The 15,581-nt window shown below is 48.2% G+C and overlaps 1 protein-coding gene across 50 annotated transcripts in view; it reads right to left on the bottom strand.

Moving 5' to 3' along the window:
* The window catches only part of LRRFIP1 (LRR binding FLII interacting protein 1), a 139,347-nt gene that overhangs the window by 10,619 nt on the left and 113,147 nt on the right, over positions 1–15,581 (bottom strand). For 34 of the 50 annotated variants that reach the window (XM_049100989.1, XM_049100992.1, XM_049100994.1 and 31 more), the window contains 8 exons: positions 15,151–15,276; positions 13,612–13,683; positions 11,555–11,725; positions 9,543–9,635; positions 8,413–8,505; positions 7,189–7,281; positions 5,763–5,904; positions 379–3,405 (listed from right to left, as the gene is read on the bottom strand). In XM_049100989.1, the coding sequence (XP_048956946.1) occupies positions 1,685–3,405; positions 5,763–5,904; positions 7,189–7,281; positions 8,413–8,505; positions 9,543–9,635; positions 11,555–11,725; positions 13,612–13,683; positions 15,151–15,276 (2,511 nt within the window). In that variant the 3' untranslated portion in view covers positions 379–1,684. Of the gene's footprint in view, positions 1–378; positions 3,406–5,762; positions 5,905–7,188; positions 7,282–8,412; positions 8,506–9,542; positions 9,636–11,554; positions 11,726–13,611; positions 13,684–15,150; positions 15,277–15,581 lie in introns of those variants that run through there. The other 16 variants (XM_025463599.3, XM_049101033.1, XM_049101032.1 and 13 more) reach the window with 8 other exon arrangements.

The raw sequence follows: 15,581 nt of genomic DNA, 5'->3' as shown, positions 1-15,581 counted from the left end.
CCGTCCCCTGCCTCAGGAGACTTACGCGGGAGTAGTCGATGCTTACTTGCCAACTTCACCGTCTCCTTCAAAGCCTTCCAAGGACTGGCTCATGTAAGCAGAGCAACAGAATGGAGATCTGAACCACAGATCAGAACCACAGATCACAGGAGACGCTACAAGGGAAGATCTTCTCAATTCTCCCCAGGAGGGTGCGACACTAGCCCCAGTCTAGGTGCCAGGAGAGAAGTTCATTCATTACTGACAAAGTAATGAGTCCTTCACGCAACACAGACTGGGAATTAGCAGGCCAGAAGTAGGTGCTACTTTGAAGATAATGTCATGTAGAACCACAGCCACAGCCAGAATTCAAGTAGCCCAAAGAGTGGAATCACAGGCTTGTAAAATTATAAAATGTTTTTATTTCAATTACATAATAACACTTAGGCTTGCCTCAAATTTTATTGAGGTTTTGGTCTTTTTTTGCATTCAATTATACCTTGTAACAGTGATATGAATTCATATAATCTCATAAAGTGTCAACAGCATTCATCATGTACAGTCCTTTGTGATTTTAATATTTTACAATCATTCTTTTTATTGAACTTTACAATTATCTTTAAAAATGCTTCCTTATATAGAAAAGATATATTTCCTTCAGGAAGAGCAAATGAAGAATTTTCCAATAAGAATATAATGAGATACAACAAATGAAAATATTTATACCAAAATACCGAAAGTGATTCACCTATTTAAAATATCCTGTTATAGTCCAATTAGCAGTTTGCACAAGAACGGTACCTTTTTGTATTTTTCTTTTCAATAACACACATATAGAAAGCGAAGTAATTTTAAAATTAAAAAAATAAATTTTAGAAATGGTCCCCCTGCACAAATGCTGCACTAGGAAGTGCAATTTCAACGTATGTCTCTTCCAGAAACAAATTAGAAAAAAAATCTTTGTATAAAATGACTTTAGTACATTATAATCAGCACAAAGTGAAGTCAAAAATCTACAAAATAAATTCAGGCATCATCAACAATGAGATCAAAAGGTATCAGACTGAGATAAAAGGCTTCTATGAGGTAAAGGGAAGGAAGATCTCCCAGTGCTTGAAGATATTTATTTCTTATCCCTAACATGATTAATTACTGTCCTAAGGTGCAAATCTTATCATAACTCATTGACCTATACGCTATTTGACCACTTATCTCCTTTTAGAACAAAATACCATATAGGTTATAACGTACACATCAAAATCAAATGTCAGAGTACATATATTTGAATGAGACACATTAAGTATCGACTATACTCACAAATCTCAGAATGCCATTTGGTCATTTCAGTTGGATGCTGATGTATTTGGTCAAGAATATCGGCCTAAGGCAAATGCTAAATAGCTTCATTTGGGTTGTAAGCAGGAATAGGACGCGTACGCTCTCGCTGGACACTGCCGGACTGCTCTCAGTTGGAACGTCTACCGATTACAGACGTGCCTTTCTTTCTGATCTGGGTGATAACTTTAATGAGGAAGAGTATACGTCTACAGGTAACAGTCTATACTCAGCGTGCTAGGCAGCTCGGCGGTTGATTGTCCTATGGTGCATCTAGATGAATGAGGAGCATTTTGGGAACCTCGCCCGGGGAGACAGCAGATGGGCCTCTGACAGCTGGACTTCCTGTGCAGTCCTTGGCCCTGCCCACTTAGGACATGGTACACTCTTCATTGCTTTTGCCCTTCTCGCTTCCGCCTCTCGGCTTGTCTCTGCCTTCTGAGTTGGAGGCTCCCAACTCTCCTGCGGATGCTACATGATCATTTCCTACGGCCTTCCCGACTATCTGACTGGGACCCTCTGCCGTCTCATGCTGCTCTGTACTTCCTGTTTGAGAGGCATCGTCAGTGTCCTTGAAGGGACCTTCATTCTCCGGCAGGGCGCTGCTGGACGCTCCTCCATGGCCTGGTTCTGGAGCACTGCTGTGAGCGGCGCCATCTTCCTTAGCATCATCTTTCCTAACGGCTTCATCTAGCTCCTTATCGCTGGCACTCATGTCTGATGACTGGGTTGTGTCACCCCTCAAACCTAATGTGTCGCCATCAGCTGTTTTCCCCCCCTTCTTAGTGTTTACATCATTATCTTCTTGGTCAAGTTTCTCAGCCAACTCAATTTTCAGATTTTCTGGACAATCAATCTTTTCACTGCTTCCTGATATGTTTTTCTCCTTTGGACTTTCAGGTACCTCATTTTGTGTTTTTACAACTGGTTTTGTGTCACTGAGAGCTGCATGCTCTCCTTCCTTCACCTCACTTCCATCTGAGTTCTGAAACGTTAACTCTTTCTTAGCATCTTGAAGGGTTTCTACAGGTGCCGGTGATTTTTTCTTGTTTTTCTTCTTCTTGTTCTTTATCTTCTTCTGTGATGAAGCCAGTGCGTCTCCCTTTTGGTCACTCTTTTCTTCCTCAGGTTCCTTCGTAACCAGGGGCTTGCTTTTGGCATCTGGCACAGCTAGGCCTGTTGCTCCCTGAGGACTGCTTTCAGCCGCCGGGCAACAAGGAACATCCTGCACTTCTGTCTGGCCTGGTTCCTCATCCCTCAACCCCCTTTCCTCATCCTCCTTTTCATCATTCTCCTCATCTACTGCTGCCCTCTGACCTGGGAGCTCTGGGGGCTCTGCAGCTTCCTGCCTGGAGAGCTCTTTGTCTAGAGCATGCCCTGTGCTTGTGTCTAACTCTGTGTGGGCTTCTGCTGCACACTCCTCATCATGGCTCATGTTGTCATTGTTATACGTTGGAGGCCCGGAGGCTCCTGTGCCCACCTGCTCCCCAAGCCCCATTAGCCCTGCCTCTACCACACCCTCTGTGGGGCTCCCACCTTGCTCCCCAGGGTCTGCACTGTCCAGCCCTCCAACTTCAGATGTTTGCAGAGGAGCAGATTCTTGACAAGGCTTTGTGCTATCCTCTCCCAAGCTGGTTTTCAAATCTTCCTGTTTTTCCGCAGATTCTTTACTTTGTTTTTTGATATCTGAGGCATTGCAACTGTCCTGCCCACTCCCAGGACCTGGGATTTCATCAACTAATTCACTCAAACATTCGGACTGCTCAAGGGGAGCCCCAGTCCTATCATCTGGTGTGCCTGTGACCTCATTGGACTCAACCTGAGCTGTATTTTCAAGGAAGGAGGCGTTCTCTAGAATCTGGTTTTGAGCCTGCTCCTCATTCGTAGCATCTGCTAATACTCCTAGAGAGGGGGCACTGTCTTCAGAGGCTTTCTGGTCCTCGGCATTTTCACCAGGATGGAGCACCTCTGTGTCCACACACTCCTGGGCTGGGTCCTCTCTGTGCTGTTCTTGCTCAGAATTCTGCAAGATTTCTCTTTTCCCCACATTCTCCACAATTTCACTTTTCACCTCCACTTCACTGGCTCTTCCTAAAAGACCATTGAGAAAATTGAAGGGACCCCATGATGTGGTGACCACTTAACACATACTACAGCGTAAACACATGTTCTCTCTCCCACCCGACCCCATTCCTAAGGAGAGAGAGTCATCAAAGAATCACACGGAATAGAAGCCTTTGCCAGGTCTGTGCTGCAAAGCAGTCATTGCATTAGCAAACGTCTGATCAGCGAAGGCCACTGCCACCATCTCAAAGGCAAGGGCGGCTGCTGGTGCCATCTTGTGTGAATTGATTTTCAAAGGTGCAGTTAAGTTTTAACAAATAGAGCTCTGAATCAGGCAGCCAAACAATCCAAAATAATGGGTCTGAGAATGACCTAAAGTTCGTGTTCCCCATTCTTGTTTACAAATGCACATCTGGCCTACTCACACTCCTCCAGCTGTCAAACTACACTGTGCACCACACAGCCCTATAAGACCACCTCCAAGTAATTTTTAAAAGAAACATTCAATCCACCTTAGGAAACTCAGCTTCAAGGGCAATCTCAAGAAAGATACTTTTGAACTAGTTTATGTGAAGAGAAAAGAAATCCACCCCACCCCCACCATCTAATCTCTGGGTTCCTGAGAAAGCAGCCAATGCCCTAACCACTGAAGGGGCTCCACTCCCAAAGGGCTTGGAGTGGGGGGAGTTCTAGCAGGTGGCCAATGCTTAACATCAAGATGACCACTTCACTAATAATAAGTTACTCATCAATTAAAGAAGTACAAAATTTTTTTTTTTGAAGTACAAATTAAAAACACGTTATGACTTTGGAATGGATGCTTATATCTGAGATTCTCCAAATAAACCGACCCTTGGCGTATCGGATGCCATGTTGCTGAAAGTCAGAGCTTGGTAATTTTATTAACACGTGGTCTCCACGGGCGGGTGCCCTTACCCCGGGAAACTGGGGAAAACAGTAGGACTTCTAGTTAATTTTACTTCACCCTTTAAAGATGTCTATCAGTGAACATGCCTTATGATACACACTTTGCAATGATGAAACAGTACGTGTACATGTAAATTAAAAATATATGAATTGGAAAGTCCCCATAATTCTTTGCCGATAGGGATATGTGATCCAAAAATATCTGGAGACCACTTACAAACGTGATTATTTCTGGTTCTTTAAGGGTTGGTTTCACAACGGTTAGCAAAGATTTATCAAGTGTATGTTTGAACAAGAGCAATATGGTCAAATTCCTAGCTGCTCGCACAGCTAATAAAAAGGTAAGATGGAAGCCAACCAGTTTATCTTCTTTCAGCAACTTTTACTCAATCGAAAGTGCTGTGTGCCTTAAGAGGTCATCCAGGTAATGAGGTATACCTCTCTAGGAAGCAAGTCCTGAGGAGCTGGGGCCTACAGGTTTCTACATTCCCATAAATACAAAGAAATAAGATGAAAGCTTCTAATTAAAGCCACGGGCCCTGACCATATTCCAGCCTCACCGTAAAAAGCAGGAATGTAACTGGTAACGAGGGACAAGCGAGGCCTTATCTGCCGGCTGCGACTCCAGGCTGCACGCCGGATTTAGGGGGCTTATCCCAAAGCTAAGTGTTAGGACAAATATTAATTGGCAAATCTTTTCAGATGTTTGCACACTGTATAAAGCATTCTCACAATCTGGTGGACTCCCCAATTTATGTTCTTTCAGAAGCAAACACTGACATACAAAGGAGCATCACCTCTAACAAAGGGGAAGGCATAATCAGACCCTTGATGGGAAGGGCACACCTTCCACCGGGAACCACACTCGCCACCGGGGGCAGCCTGTCTGCCTCACCCCCTCCGGGGCTCCCGAGTGGTAGCTTGAGAACGGCAACCAAGAGGTCCTGTCACCAACCCCACCCTGCTGCCCACAGGCACCTCGTACCCTCAAAAAACACTTGGTGGTGTGTAGGATGGGCAACGTTGGCTTGTAAATAGGGTCACCTATCTTACTTCACTGCCTCTGCCATTCTGATCTCTTGAGAAGTCTGTAACAGAGTAAGTTAAGAAGCCATCCTTGGCACACATCTGAGGAAAACCAAACAGGACTGCCAAAACCGTCCCTTTAATTCTCAAGACAATTTTCCTTGCATTCACAGTCTTACTTGGTGGCTTTGAGAAGCAAGAGAAACGTATTCTTCAGCCATCGGTGGTGAGCACTGCACAGGGATGCACGCCAGACAACATGTGGGTGATCACACCGTGTGGCAAGGGAGCTCCCAGGAAGTGGTAGGACAAATGGCATGCTGTGTGATTGTTAATTGATCAGTGATGATTATGTCAATTCTAATAATGCACGGAAGGTGGATCGATGCGGACTGTGAGATAAAAAGACCCAAAGGGAGGGGAGTACTTACCTAGCGTCCCGTCCCCCGTCGTCTTGAGGGCATTTAACTCTTCTTTCGTTATCTTGGATGGACCTTGGTGTCCAACGTTATTTAGAGTTTCTGAAGTCTCCCCGTTGGTAGCTATGTCTGAATTTAGGACTATTCCATGTTTCTGGGAACAAAAACAGACTCACTGTAATACTGACTGGTTGGCTTAACCTCTATTTTATTGACAATAACGAAAAAGAAACTATTTTTCCCTGAAGTCGAGGGAACAGAGTCCGAGCAGTGGTAGGCACCATGCTCATAAATATCCTATCAACACACACAAATCTGGGATGTCTTCCTCCAAGGGCCACTTCCTTCTTGCACGCTCCAGTGCACGTCTTGACACGCTGGTAACAAGACATTAAAAACACGCATCCTTTTTAACTGGAGGTAGTGGTCTGCGGGCTGCTGCAGAGTAGAGCATCAAGCCCGTCCCCGTTAACGGACCTGGCTTTTAAAAATCCTGGTTGCATTCTTTAAAAAGAGAGACAGAGATCAAGAAAGAGATGTGTGTGATCTGAGAGGAATTACACACAACTTACGCTAAAGGAGGAATAAAGAAGTGGCTAGAATGTTTGGTATCTTCAGAGGAAACATAATTCATGCTCACTACACAGTGAAACACTCTAAAGCCAGTTATCTTCATCTGGATGGAGGACTCACTTGCCTTCCCTGCTGCGACGGCTGTCTCCCGAGCATGGAGGCGCCCCAGCACCAGGCTCAGCCCTGGGAGGAGCAGTGACAGGAACCTGTCCCCTCTGGTTGACTGCTCTGGCCCTGCCCCTGAACATAAGCAGCTGGCACTGATATGTTTCCACTGACGATCTAGGATTTTCCAAGGCTGGACCCCTTCTCCAGACTGTCTCCTGCAATGTTGATAACCCCTCTACCCCAGAACCCCTTTTCCTTCACTCCGTGTCCAGCCAGCAGCTGAGGACCCCCTGACGTGGCACAAACAGGACAATGGAAACATCCTCAACCCATGGGGTCTCCAAGTCTAGTTGGCGTGAGCCTCACCCACACCACCGTTCAGGTGAAGTCCTTAGCTTTGGGCCTTTAATATAAAGAAACACATTCTCCAACTGGAAACTCATTCTCCAGCTTTGAGTAATGTCCTGGACAATCTAATAATGAGTACGAGAAAAAAAATGTAAGCAGTATACAAAAAATTCTTGGAAATCAGAGCTGTTCCAAGCTCAGATGTGCTTGGAAACATCTAAAGGAACGGGGCAGAGCCGACTGCACCTACATTCATTGAACGTGTCTCTCCGGTGTCAGTTAACTTCAGATTTGAATTGATTAACAGAAGTAAAATCCACGACACAAAATTAATTAACACGAGTACACACACGGAATCATTCTTGAGAACTGGGATTTTTTTTTTTTAAACTATACTTTGGCTTCATACCTTTAGTTCCTCTTTCAGCATGACTACTTCTTCTCTAAGATCGTCTCGGTCACTCCTTATGGAATCAAAGAACTCTTTCTGCCTCTCTAAAGCCTGATTGTGGGCAGAGCAAAGAGAGAGAAGATTCGCAGGGGTGAGCAGGTGACTAAAGCAGGAACGAGAAGGCTTCCGCTACACAGACCGTCGGAGTCAAGGCACCGCGTAGACTATGCTTCGAGATACAGACAAAAAGTGAGCACTGAGCATCTGGTTAATTTATGCGAGCCAAGGACTGCGGCCACCTGCTCCTGTACAGGCACGAAGGGTGGAGGGCGGTGGAGGCCACAGGGCGTGCGCAGCTTCCTAGCTCTTGACAGAATGAACAGAAGCCATGCGCTCACTCAGAGGACAGATGCGTGAGGATGAAGAAGAAATGCTTCGGAAACCCCGAGTGACAACTTCTACTAGTTCTCTACATGGATTCTCAGCGTTTGTTGTCTCAGACCAACACAAAGTGGCCCTAAAGCAAACACACAGGGCGCATGCTCACAAGTCCTAAATGAGTGTGGAAGAGGCTCTAATGAAAGGGAAAACCAGCACGGCCTCGGGAGCACGGGCGATGTGCTCCAACACAGGAGGGCATCGGAGCTGTGGGGGGATGAGGCTCCGTTCTGCGGGCCCCTTGTCATGAGGAAGCATGGTGGTTACTCTACGTGGGCTCCTTCCTTCCTATGCGTCACTCCTAAAGGAGTGTGTGTGTGCGTGTGTGTGTGCGCTCTTGCTCTTCTCATCAAGGGGGAGGGGCCTGGGTCCTCCGTGGGGACACGTCAGGGAGGGAATACATGGGCACAGCACCTGCCACCTTGCAGCTTCCTCGGAAGCCTCTAAGCAGAGCCCATGTGGGTGAGGCCCTGCACAGGGCATCCGAGAGGCCGGAGCCTCCCCGTGCCCCACCTGCCCTAGGGCGCCCTCCTCACTCTTGTATCTGAGCGTGCTGCTGGCTGGACTGGTCCGTGGGCAGAAGGCCCGGTTAGTGTGGACAAGATGCCAATGGCCGTGTCGGACGTCGACTTCAAGTTTGGAGCTCACATCGGCTGGAGTGAGCTAGTGCGTTCCCTGTATTATTAGTTTTGAGTCCCACGGGGCCGCATGCATGCCCCCACAAGTTTCTGCACACCCAACACCTGGAAGCACTGCCTCTGCTAGCGGACTGGCCCTTTGGACAGGTTCACGTGGGAATCCTACCCCTATCTTCTTGTCTTTCCACTCTATTGTTTCCTGAAGATCAGAAATCTCCCTGATATAACTCGCCTGCTTCTGCTGTAGCTGTCGGATTTCCTGAAGGATAGGAACAGATAGAAAGGAAGCAGATAAAGGGTTAGGCAGGAAGACGAAGTGCGGGGGCAGCTAATCCGAGAGCTCTGAGTGCCCGTGCGCCCACCGACATGCGTGGAGGGGGTACGAGCCCCATTTCCTGCCTCGGCCTGGGTCCGTCTCTGCTCCCTGGAACCTCTTCCTTGGCCTCGCCCCCAGGTGCCAGAGGGGCAGACACAAATCCCGCCGGGGGAACATGCTCATGTACAAGCGCCAGCTCAAGTTCTGATCAGGGGAAAAGGTTAGACCCGACCCCGTATCGGTTTCCTATCACCAATGTAACAAACTACCCGCAAATTCTGAGGCTTAAAAACAACACAAATTTATTCTCTTATAGTTTTGGAACTCAGAAGGCCAAACTGAGTCTGCTGCCCCAGAATCAAGGTGTGGGCAGGTCTGGATTGTCTCTGGAGGCTCTAGGGGAGAACCCGTGCCCTGCCCGCCACCCCCAACCTTATTTTTGGCTCCCAGAAGCCGCCACACTCCTCAGCTCATGGCCCCTTCCTCACATGGCACCAGCCTCGCTTCCCTCACATCTCCTCCTGCTGCCCCTCTTGCCTCCCTGTATGAGGACCATGTGATGATGGAGGGCTCTCCGGGTAATTGAAGGTCAACTCCCCATCACGAGGTCCCTGCCCACCATCCCTTCTGCTGTGGGGGGTGCCACCCCCCCCCCAGTGAGGACTTAGAACTTAGAATGCCCTAGAGCATCCTCCCCACACATGGGGCCCTGAGTGCACATGCTGTTCCTCTATCTTCCAATGTTCCAGGGATCAGGACGTGGACACCCCAGGGGGCCCCTGCACTGCCCGCCACGATGCCCGACACACACGAAGCCCCCAGAGAATGAGAATCTTCATCGATGAAAACCATTTTTCTTACACAAGGCACAAGGCATTAGCCTAAACTCTTCAGTTTCGAGATAACTGTTACCTTTCACACTGACCCACCACATACTCCCGAGATGCAGAAGGGAAAGAGAACCAGGAATTCACACCCACCTCGAGCATTTCTTCCCTTTGCTTCAGGGCCTCTTTCACTTCAGCAAACTGGAACTGCAGGATGCTGTGGGCGTGCTTTTCCCTCTCAAACTCCTACAAGGCAGGAAAGAGCATGGATGCAGTGACAGAGTCACACCTGCTGTCTTGCACGCTCCTGTGACTTGCACGGGTCTGGGAACCAGCTACCTGTGACCACGGCATCACGATTCTCAAGGCCTTTGTCACAACACGAGCCCACATCTGATCTCCCGGAAACTCTCCCTGAGGACCTGATGCACCTGACAGGTGCCCCTGACTCCCGATAGGCCAGCAGTGGGACCATGCGCTTGGAGGGCCCGGAGGTGTGAAGCACCAAGGATGAACGATCCCTGATTATGAAGTTCGATTAGGGATACTCTTTAGGATAAAAAGAGGGTAAACACAGTCTACCCTGGCAAGCGGATGGCCAGCTCTGTACTCCAGGGGCCCCACTCCAGGGACAAAACAGGAAAAGGTGGGAGAGGAGAAGGCGCTTGCCGGTACACGGCTGCTCCCCTAGCCCTTCCCTCCTCTCCCCTCCCCCCCTGTGACATGACAACATGTGCTTCTGGTCTTTGGCTCAGCTCACAACCTGCACAGCTCCTGAGGATGGTTTGGTGCCCACCTGACTGTCGACAGTTTAGGACGGCAGGGGATATGCTTCCCAGGTCAGCCAGGGGTAATTCTGGAAGGGCTCTGACCTTGGCTTCTCACCCGGGCATCATCTGCTCACCCACTTTCTGAAGCCTGGGGGTGACTGGGACCCTCCCAGCTGCAACAAGGGCCTGCTGGTCCATGTTCCCCAGCTTGGGACAACATTCTAGGATCATCCAAATTCTCTGGAATTAGATGTGGGGGTTCTTGCTCTACTTTCTGATGTCTGAGGAGGACATCCCAGGAACACTAAGAACACACTAGAGTATCCTCCCCACAGGTGGGGTCCAGAGTGCGCACACTGCTCCTCTATTTTTCACTGTGACACGAGGTCTCCTGGGAAGTTTCTCCTTTGTTTCAGAGTTTAGCTTTCATAAACTTCCTAACTAAAATTCTTCTTTAGTTTCTAATTCAATTCTATAGCCGTCAAAGAAGGAGGCCCTTGAATTGTTAATGACACACTGGTTTTAACCCTTGGGAGTTAGGGACCAGAACCAGCTAAAAAAAAAAAAAAAAAAAAAGATAGTGACATTCACAAATTAAATTTTCTGTTTACCTCAGCAACTCTGAAACATTGGACAATATCCTAGGGTTTGATAGACCAACTAATTCCGAAAACTATGAAAAGCAAGTATTCCTTGCTTTATATCCCACAAAGACATCTAAGTAGTCTTTTGTCACCGATTTCAACATAGGCTCAGACTTCTCACTGCTATCATAAATTAAGTTAGCTTAATGGAGATCTGTAATTCTTAAATGGAATAAGATAAATGAATATATTTGCAACTATTTCTCCATGGTGTTAAGAGATAACAAAACACAAATCCAGAAATGTATACTCATAGGAAAGTCACCTTTTTTTTTTTTAAAGATCTTATTATCATGTCATTTCTATGCCTATGGGGGATCAAATTTATAACTCTGGGATCAAGAGGTGCACGCTCTACTGACTGAGCCAGCCAGGTGCCCCAACAGGAAAATCCTGAAGTACCCAATTATGTCCATCTAAACATGCTGGTTCTCTGTAGGCCTGTTTTTTCATGGTTATGACTTTATCACACATGCAAAACACAGTGTTCTCCCAGTAAATTGTTTCTCATTTACAGAGTGGAATTGTGCATATTAATGTTGCAAATCCCTCAGCAAAGAGCATGGCATTCTTACAGATATGTTTGGGCTTCCTGAACAAATGGAGAACTGTCATTTTTCCAAAAAATAAAAAAATGATCATACACACACACACACACACACACACACACGCACACATGTGCACATGCCCCACAGATGCGCCGTATACCACATGCACACTCTCTACCGCTCTCTCTCAGACTGAAGCTTACTTTGCTTTTGTCTTCGTACTGCCGCCTGGACTCAGCCAGCTGCTCTTCGAGCTCTAGCAACATATCCTTTAGGGTATCAACCTGGTACATGAAATTCGTCTTTTCATTGTCTAGCTGAGCATTAGAAACCATAGCCTTCTTATACTTCTCTTCAACTTCTGCCAGCGAGTCCTGCAGAAACCGTGTCATGTTTTTGAAATTGTAGAAGAGAACAAAAACAAAGATTAGTTTAGTAGTCTTTAAAAAAAAAAAAAAAACCACCTAGCCCTAATCTTAATTTCTTAGAGCAAATAGAATGGATCAGGATAAGAAACACACGCTAACTTCAAATGCACAGAAACTCCCCCTTTTCAGTCGGGTCACATCGGGGTATTAAGCACTCAGAACATTAGTTATCGACTCAGAAATTTAGCTCTTAATTGCATCCGGGAGGAGGACGGCTTCCACGGCCATTGACAGGGGAGGCTCGCAATGAGCAGGCTCTGGGCGCGGGTAGCAGTAGCCTGACCGCATGACTCCGTGGTGCCCGCTGGGCCGTTCAACAGGTTTCTGAAGCAGTCACTCAAGAAATGTGACCAGGACCCAGAAAAGAGCCAGTGTGTCACCTTAACAAACACCTGCCACTTGCTGCTGGCTACCCCCTGTCGGGGCTTGTGAACCAGGAAAGGATAAGGTGAAGTTTTAAGTTTCGGCCTCTAGGACAACTAAACAAGCTATTCAGGTCTCAGTGGGTCAGCCCCGGAAGGACAAAGGGCATTCCTTTGAAGGGACAGCCCAGGGAAAGAGGTCTGCAACAGAAACACAGCCCTCCTGCGGACACCCTCGTTGGCCAGGCAATGGAGGAGGGCAGCATTTCTGTCCCCACGCAGAGATCAGGGGAAGGTGACCCCAGAATGGGGAGGGCGAGTCCCTGGGTGCAAACCACCGAAGCTAAAGGTGGGCACTGCGTGGTCAGGTGTGTCCGGTCCCATGAGGAGGCCTCACGGACCGGTGCTGCTCTCGCCTGCATGTGTGAACCAGGGCAACGATTTCAGGTGGGACCAGCAGTTCCTAGGCTGGCTCAGTGACTTCCTTCTCCCATGCATGAAAGTCAATCATGATTTCCCCCTCTTTTCAGGGAGAGGCGACAAACATGCCAGTGATTTATTTAGTAGTAATGTTTTTTAAAGATTTTATTTATTTATGAGAGACACACAGACAGGCAGAGGGAGAAGCAGGCTCCCTGCAGGGGGCCCGATGGCGGGACCCAAGGATCACACCCCAAGCCAAAGGCAGAGACACTCAACCGCTGAGCCACCGAGGCATCCCTTATTAGTCATTTAAAAACCAACATGGCCTTTCTCCGGTGCCCCTGTGACAAAAACAACTCAGATTCTTCTGGGGGTACTTTTTGGGGAGCTGAAAAGGGAGTGACAGGCTTGCCATCTACTCCTAGATCCACAGAGAACACAGTCCTCAACTACCCGCCTCCCCACCCAAGAACATGGCAACTACATTTCCTGGCTGGCACGATACAGGGACTCTACATTCCAAAAGGAGCGTGTATTTGCTCAAATAAATCCAGGATGGTGCACACTCAGAGGCAGCTTCAATCAGTGAAATCTTACGGCATGCAAGTATTCTGGATGTTTCAGAAGCCCAGCGACACGGACTGCCTTATGGGCAGACATCATATTCTTGGGGAAGCAAATCAAGTGAAGCCTTGTTTGTATGGAGCTACTATGGACAGTGAAGAAAATCCCAAAACCCTACGGTACAGTTGTGTGGGAAGTGAGAAAAAACTGGGTGTGAGCCGGGAGAGGAGAATGAGTCCAAAACATGCATCAGCAAGTACGTTAGTAACTGTTTCTACTGAGGGTTACGGGGCTCAGGAGTGGACGTGGAAGCTGCTTATGGGAGAACACTCAGGGCACAAGCCCTCGCCCGTGTTCCTGACACCCGGAGATCTGCAGTCTGGAGGCTTCTGAGAGCGAGCGTGCAGTCTGGGCGACTTCTTTAGGGTTTTCTAAAGTTAAGTTGGGTTAGTACCATAAGCCCACACTTGCATAAGCTGGTACCTTCATCTCTTTCAACCCCTGCATATATTTGCCTTCTACGTCCTGAATCTGGTCCTTCAACTCACTCAGTTCCTAGGAATTGGCAAAAGAAGGAGATGATAATGGGAAAAAAGTGAGACCGACCACCAAGAAAGAGAAGCCGTCCTCTAAATCTTTTCTACCTCTGTGTCGTTTCCCCCATTTGGGCAGTGATTTTCTTTTTTTGTTTGTTTGTTTTGGTTTGTTTTCCTTAAGTGTTGAAGGAAAATACAATACATTTCAAAATTATGGAGATTAAAATTGAGATCTTGCTCATTGGACACCTTCATAAAATTCAGCTCTGCGTCATTATACTTCTGCACAATTTTAGACAACAGACCGAAGAGCTTCTGAAAATGAAATGAGTTATTTTATTCATATTTAAGAGTTCACTCAAGCTCTTTGGGTGCCTGCCTTGTGCTAGACACAGTGACATACTAACGATGGGCCTCGGCAAAGCTCTGTCCTGAGCTGATGACGGAGCTCCGAGTCTCCGCCCTGCCCTCTTGGTGCCCACTGTCTGGTCTGAGCTAGCCTCAGTACATGCTCGCTGAGCCGATGAACGGTGCTCTCGAGCAGAGATGAATTATGATTCCAGCAATCTCTACTCGGACGTAGCAAAGGAAATGAACAAAAAGAGCTGCTGGAGAGCAAGGGAGGACGTTTTGGGAAGAGCAGTCCGCTGAAATCGTTCTTACAAAGCGCAGGACTCTGAAGGCATTTTCAGGGAGCCCAGCCCAAGCCGTGGCTGATGCTACATCCCTTCTCTGACCTCCCTGGCAGACGGTCATCCAGCTTTCAGACACCACGGGCAGCTGGGTTTTAACTCTTAGAAAATTCTTCCATCAATGAAACCAAGTCCGATCTTTAGGTTTCCTCCTCGGGCCTTGGCTCTGGTCTCCAGAGGATGGAAGAGCCCATCCCCTGAGGTCCTAGGTAGTTTAACAAACTGTACTGCCTTTCTCTCTCACACACTCGGAGTGGCCACCCATGGACAGTGAGGACGTAGCAGAGACTAACGCTTACGTTCCAGTGGGAGAAGAAAAAAATCCCACAACGATGATCTATTGAAGGCATATGTGTGTGCTACAAATAGAAAGAAGGGGCATGTGCTAGGCAGAGGGGGACCCTCAAAGAGCAAGGCAGTGTGATTGGGAGCAGCAAGAAATGAGCAGCGAGTCCCACATGTTCCAAACAACTGAAGGCCATGTGTCTGTGCATGTCAGGTATACAGAAGTGGCCGAGCACCTGCTGGGCAGCAGGGCGAGGGCCCTCACCTCAGCAAGCTGTGCCCGGACAGCCGAGGGGGCACAGAGGGCACCGGTGTGCCCGGCCGCGGTGGGGCGAGCAGGTGCGCCTCCTGTGGGAGACCCTAACCGACCTGCATCTCGGTGTGACTAGAACATGTGTTTACGGGACACAGGGGACCCACAAGAAAGATCCAGAACTTTACAAATTTATACTCGAAGCCTGATTTTCATAGGAGGCTACTCTAGGTCGTAAGTAGGTTGGCAGCCTTACCTTGATTTCCCTGATGGATGCCTCTGTGTCCACAGAGATGGAGGTGTCCCCGCTTCCCCTCCGAGAGGACGTCCCGCCCAGGGAGGCCAGGGTGGCTGCGGACAGGCCGGGCAGGCTCCGAGACCCCTAGAACGCCACAAACACTGAATGTGATTTCAGACAACAGTCACCTGTACGTCAGCTATACAGGTACCTTTACTGTTTTTGAATGGGAAAGTCTCGAGCAGCTTATGCAAAGCCGTAAGGAAGGCTCATCTGCCTGGGACCTATCTGGGTGAAGCCGCTGCTCCCTGCATGGGCCACGGTGAACGCCGCTGCTCTCCAGCAGGAGCCAACACACACCCTGGAAAGGCCTCCCGGGGACCCAGAAGGACGAGGTGCCGGCAGCTGGGCCACACGCAAACCTGCTCACTCCCGGGGGAGCATCTTTA

This window comes from Canis lupus, chromosome 25, assembly GCF_003254725.2.
Source record: "Canis lupus dingo isolate Sandy chromosome 25, ASM325472v2, whole genome shotgun sequence".
NCBI lineage: Eukaryota > Metazoa > Chordata > Mammalia > Carnivora > Canidae > Canis > Canis lupus.
This window is presented reverse-complemented; position numbering and strand designations above follow the sequence as displayed.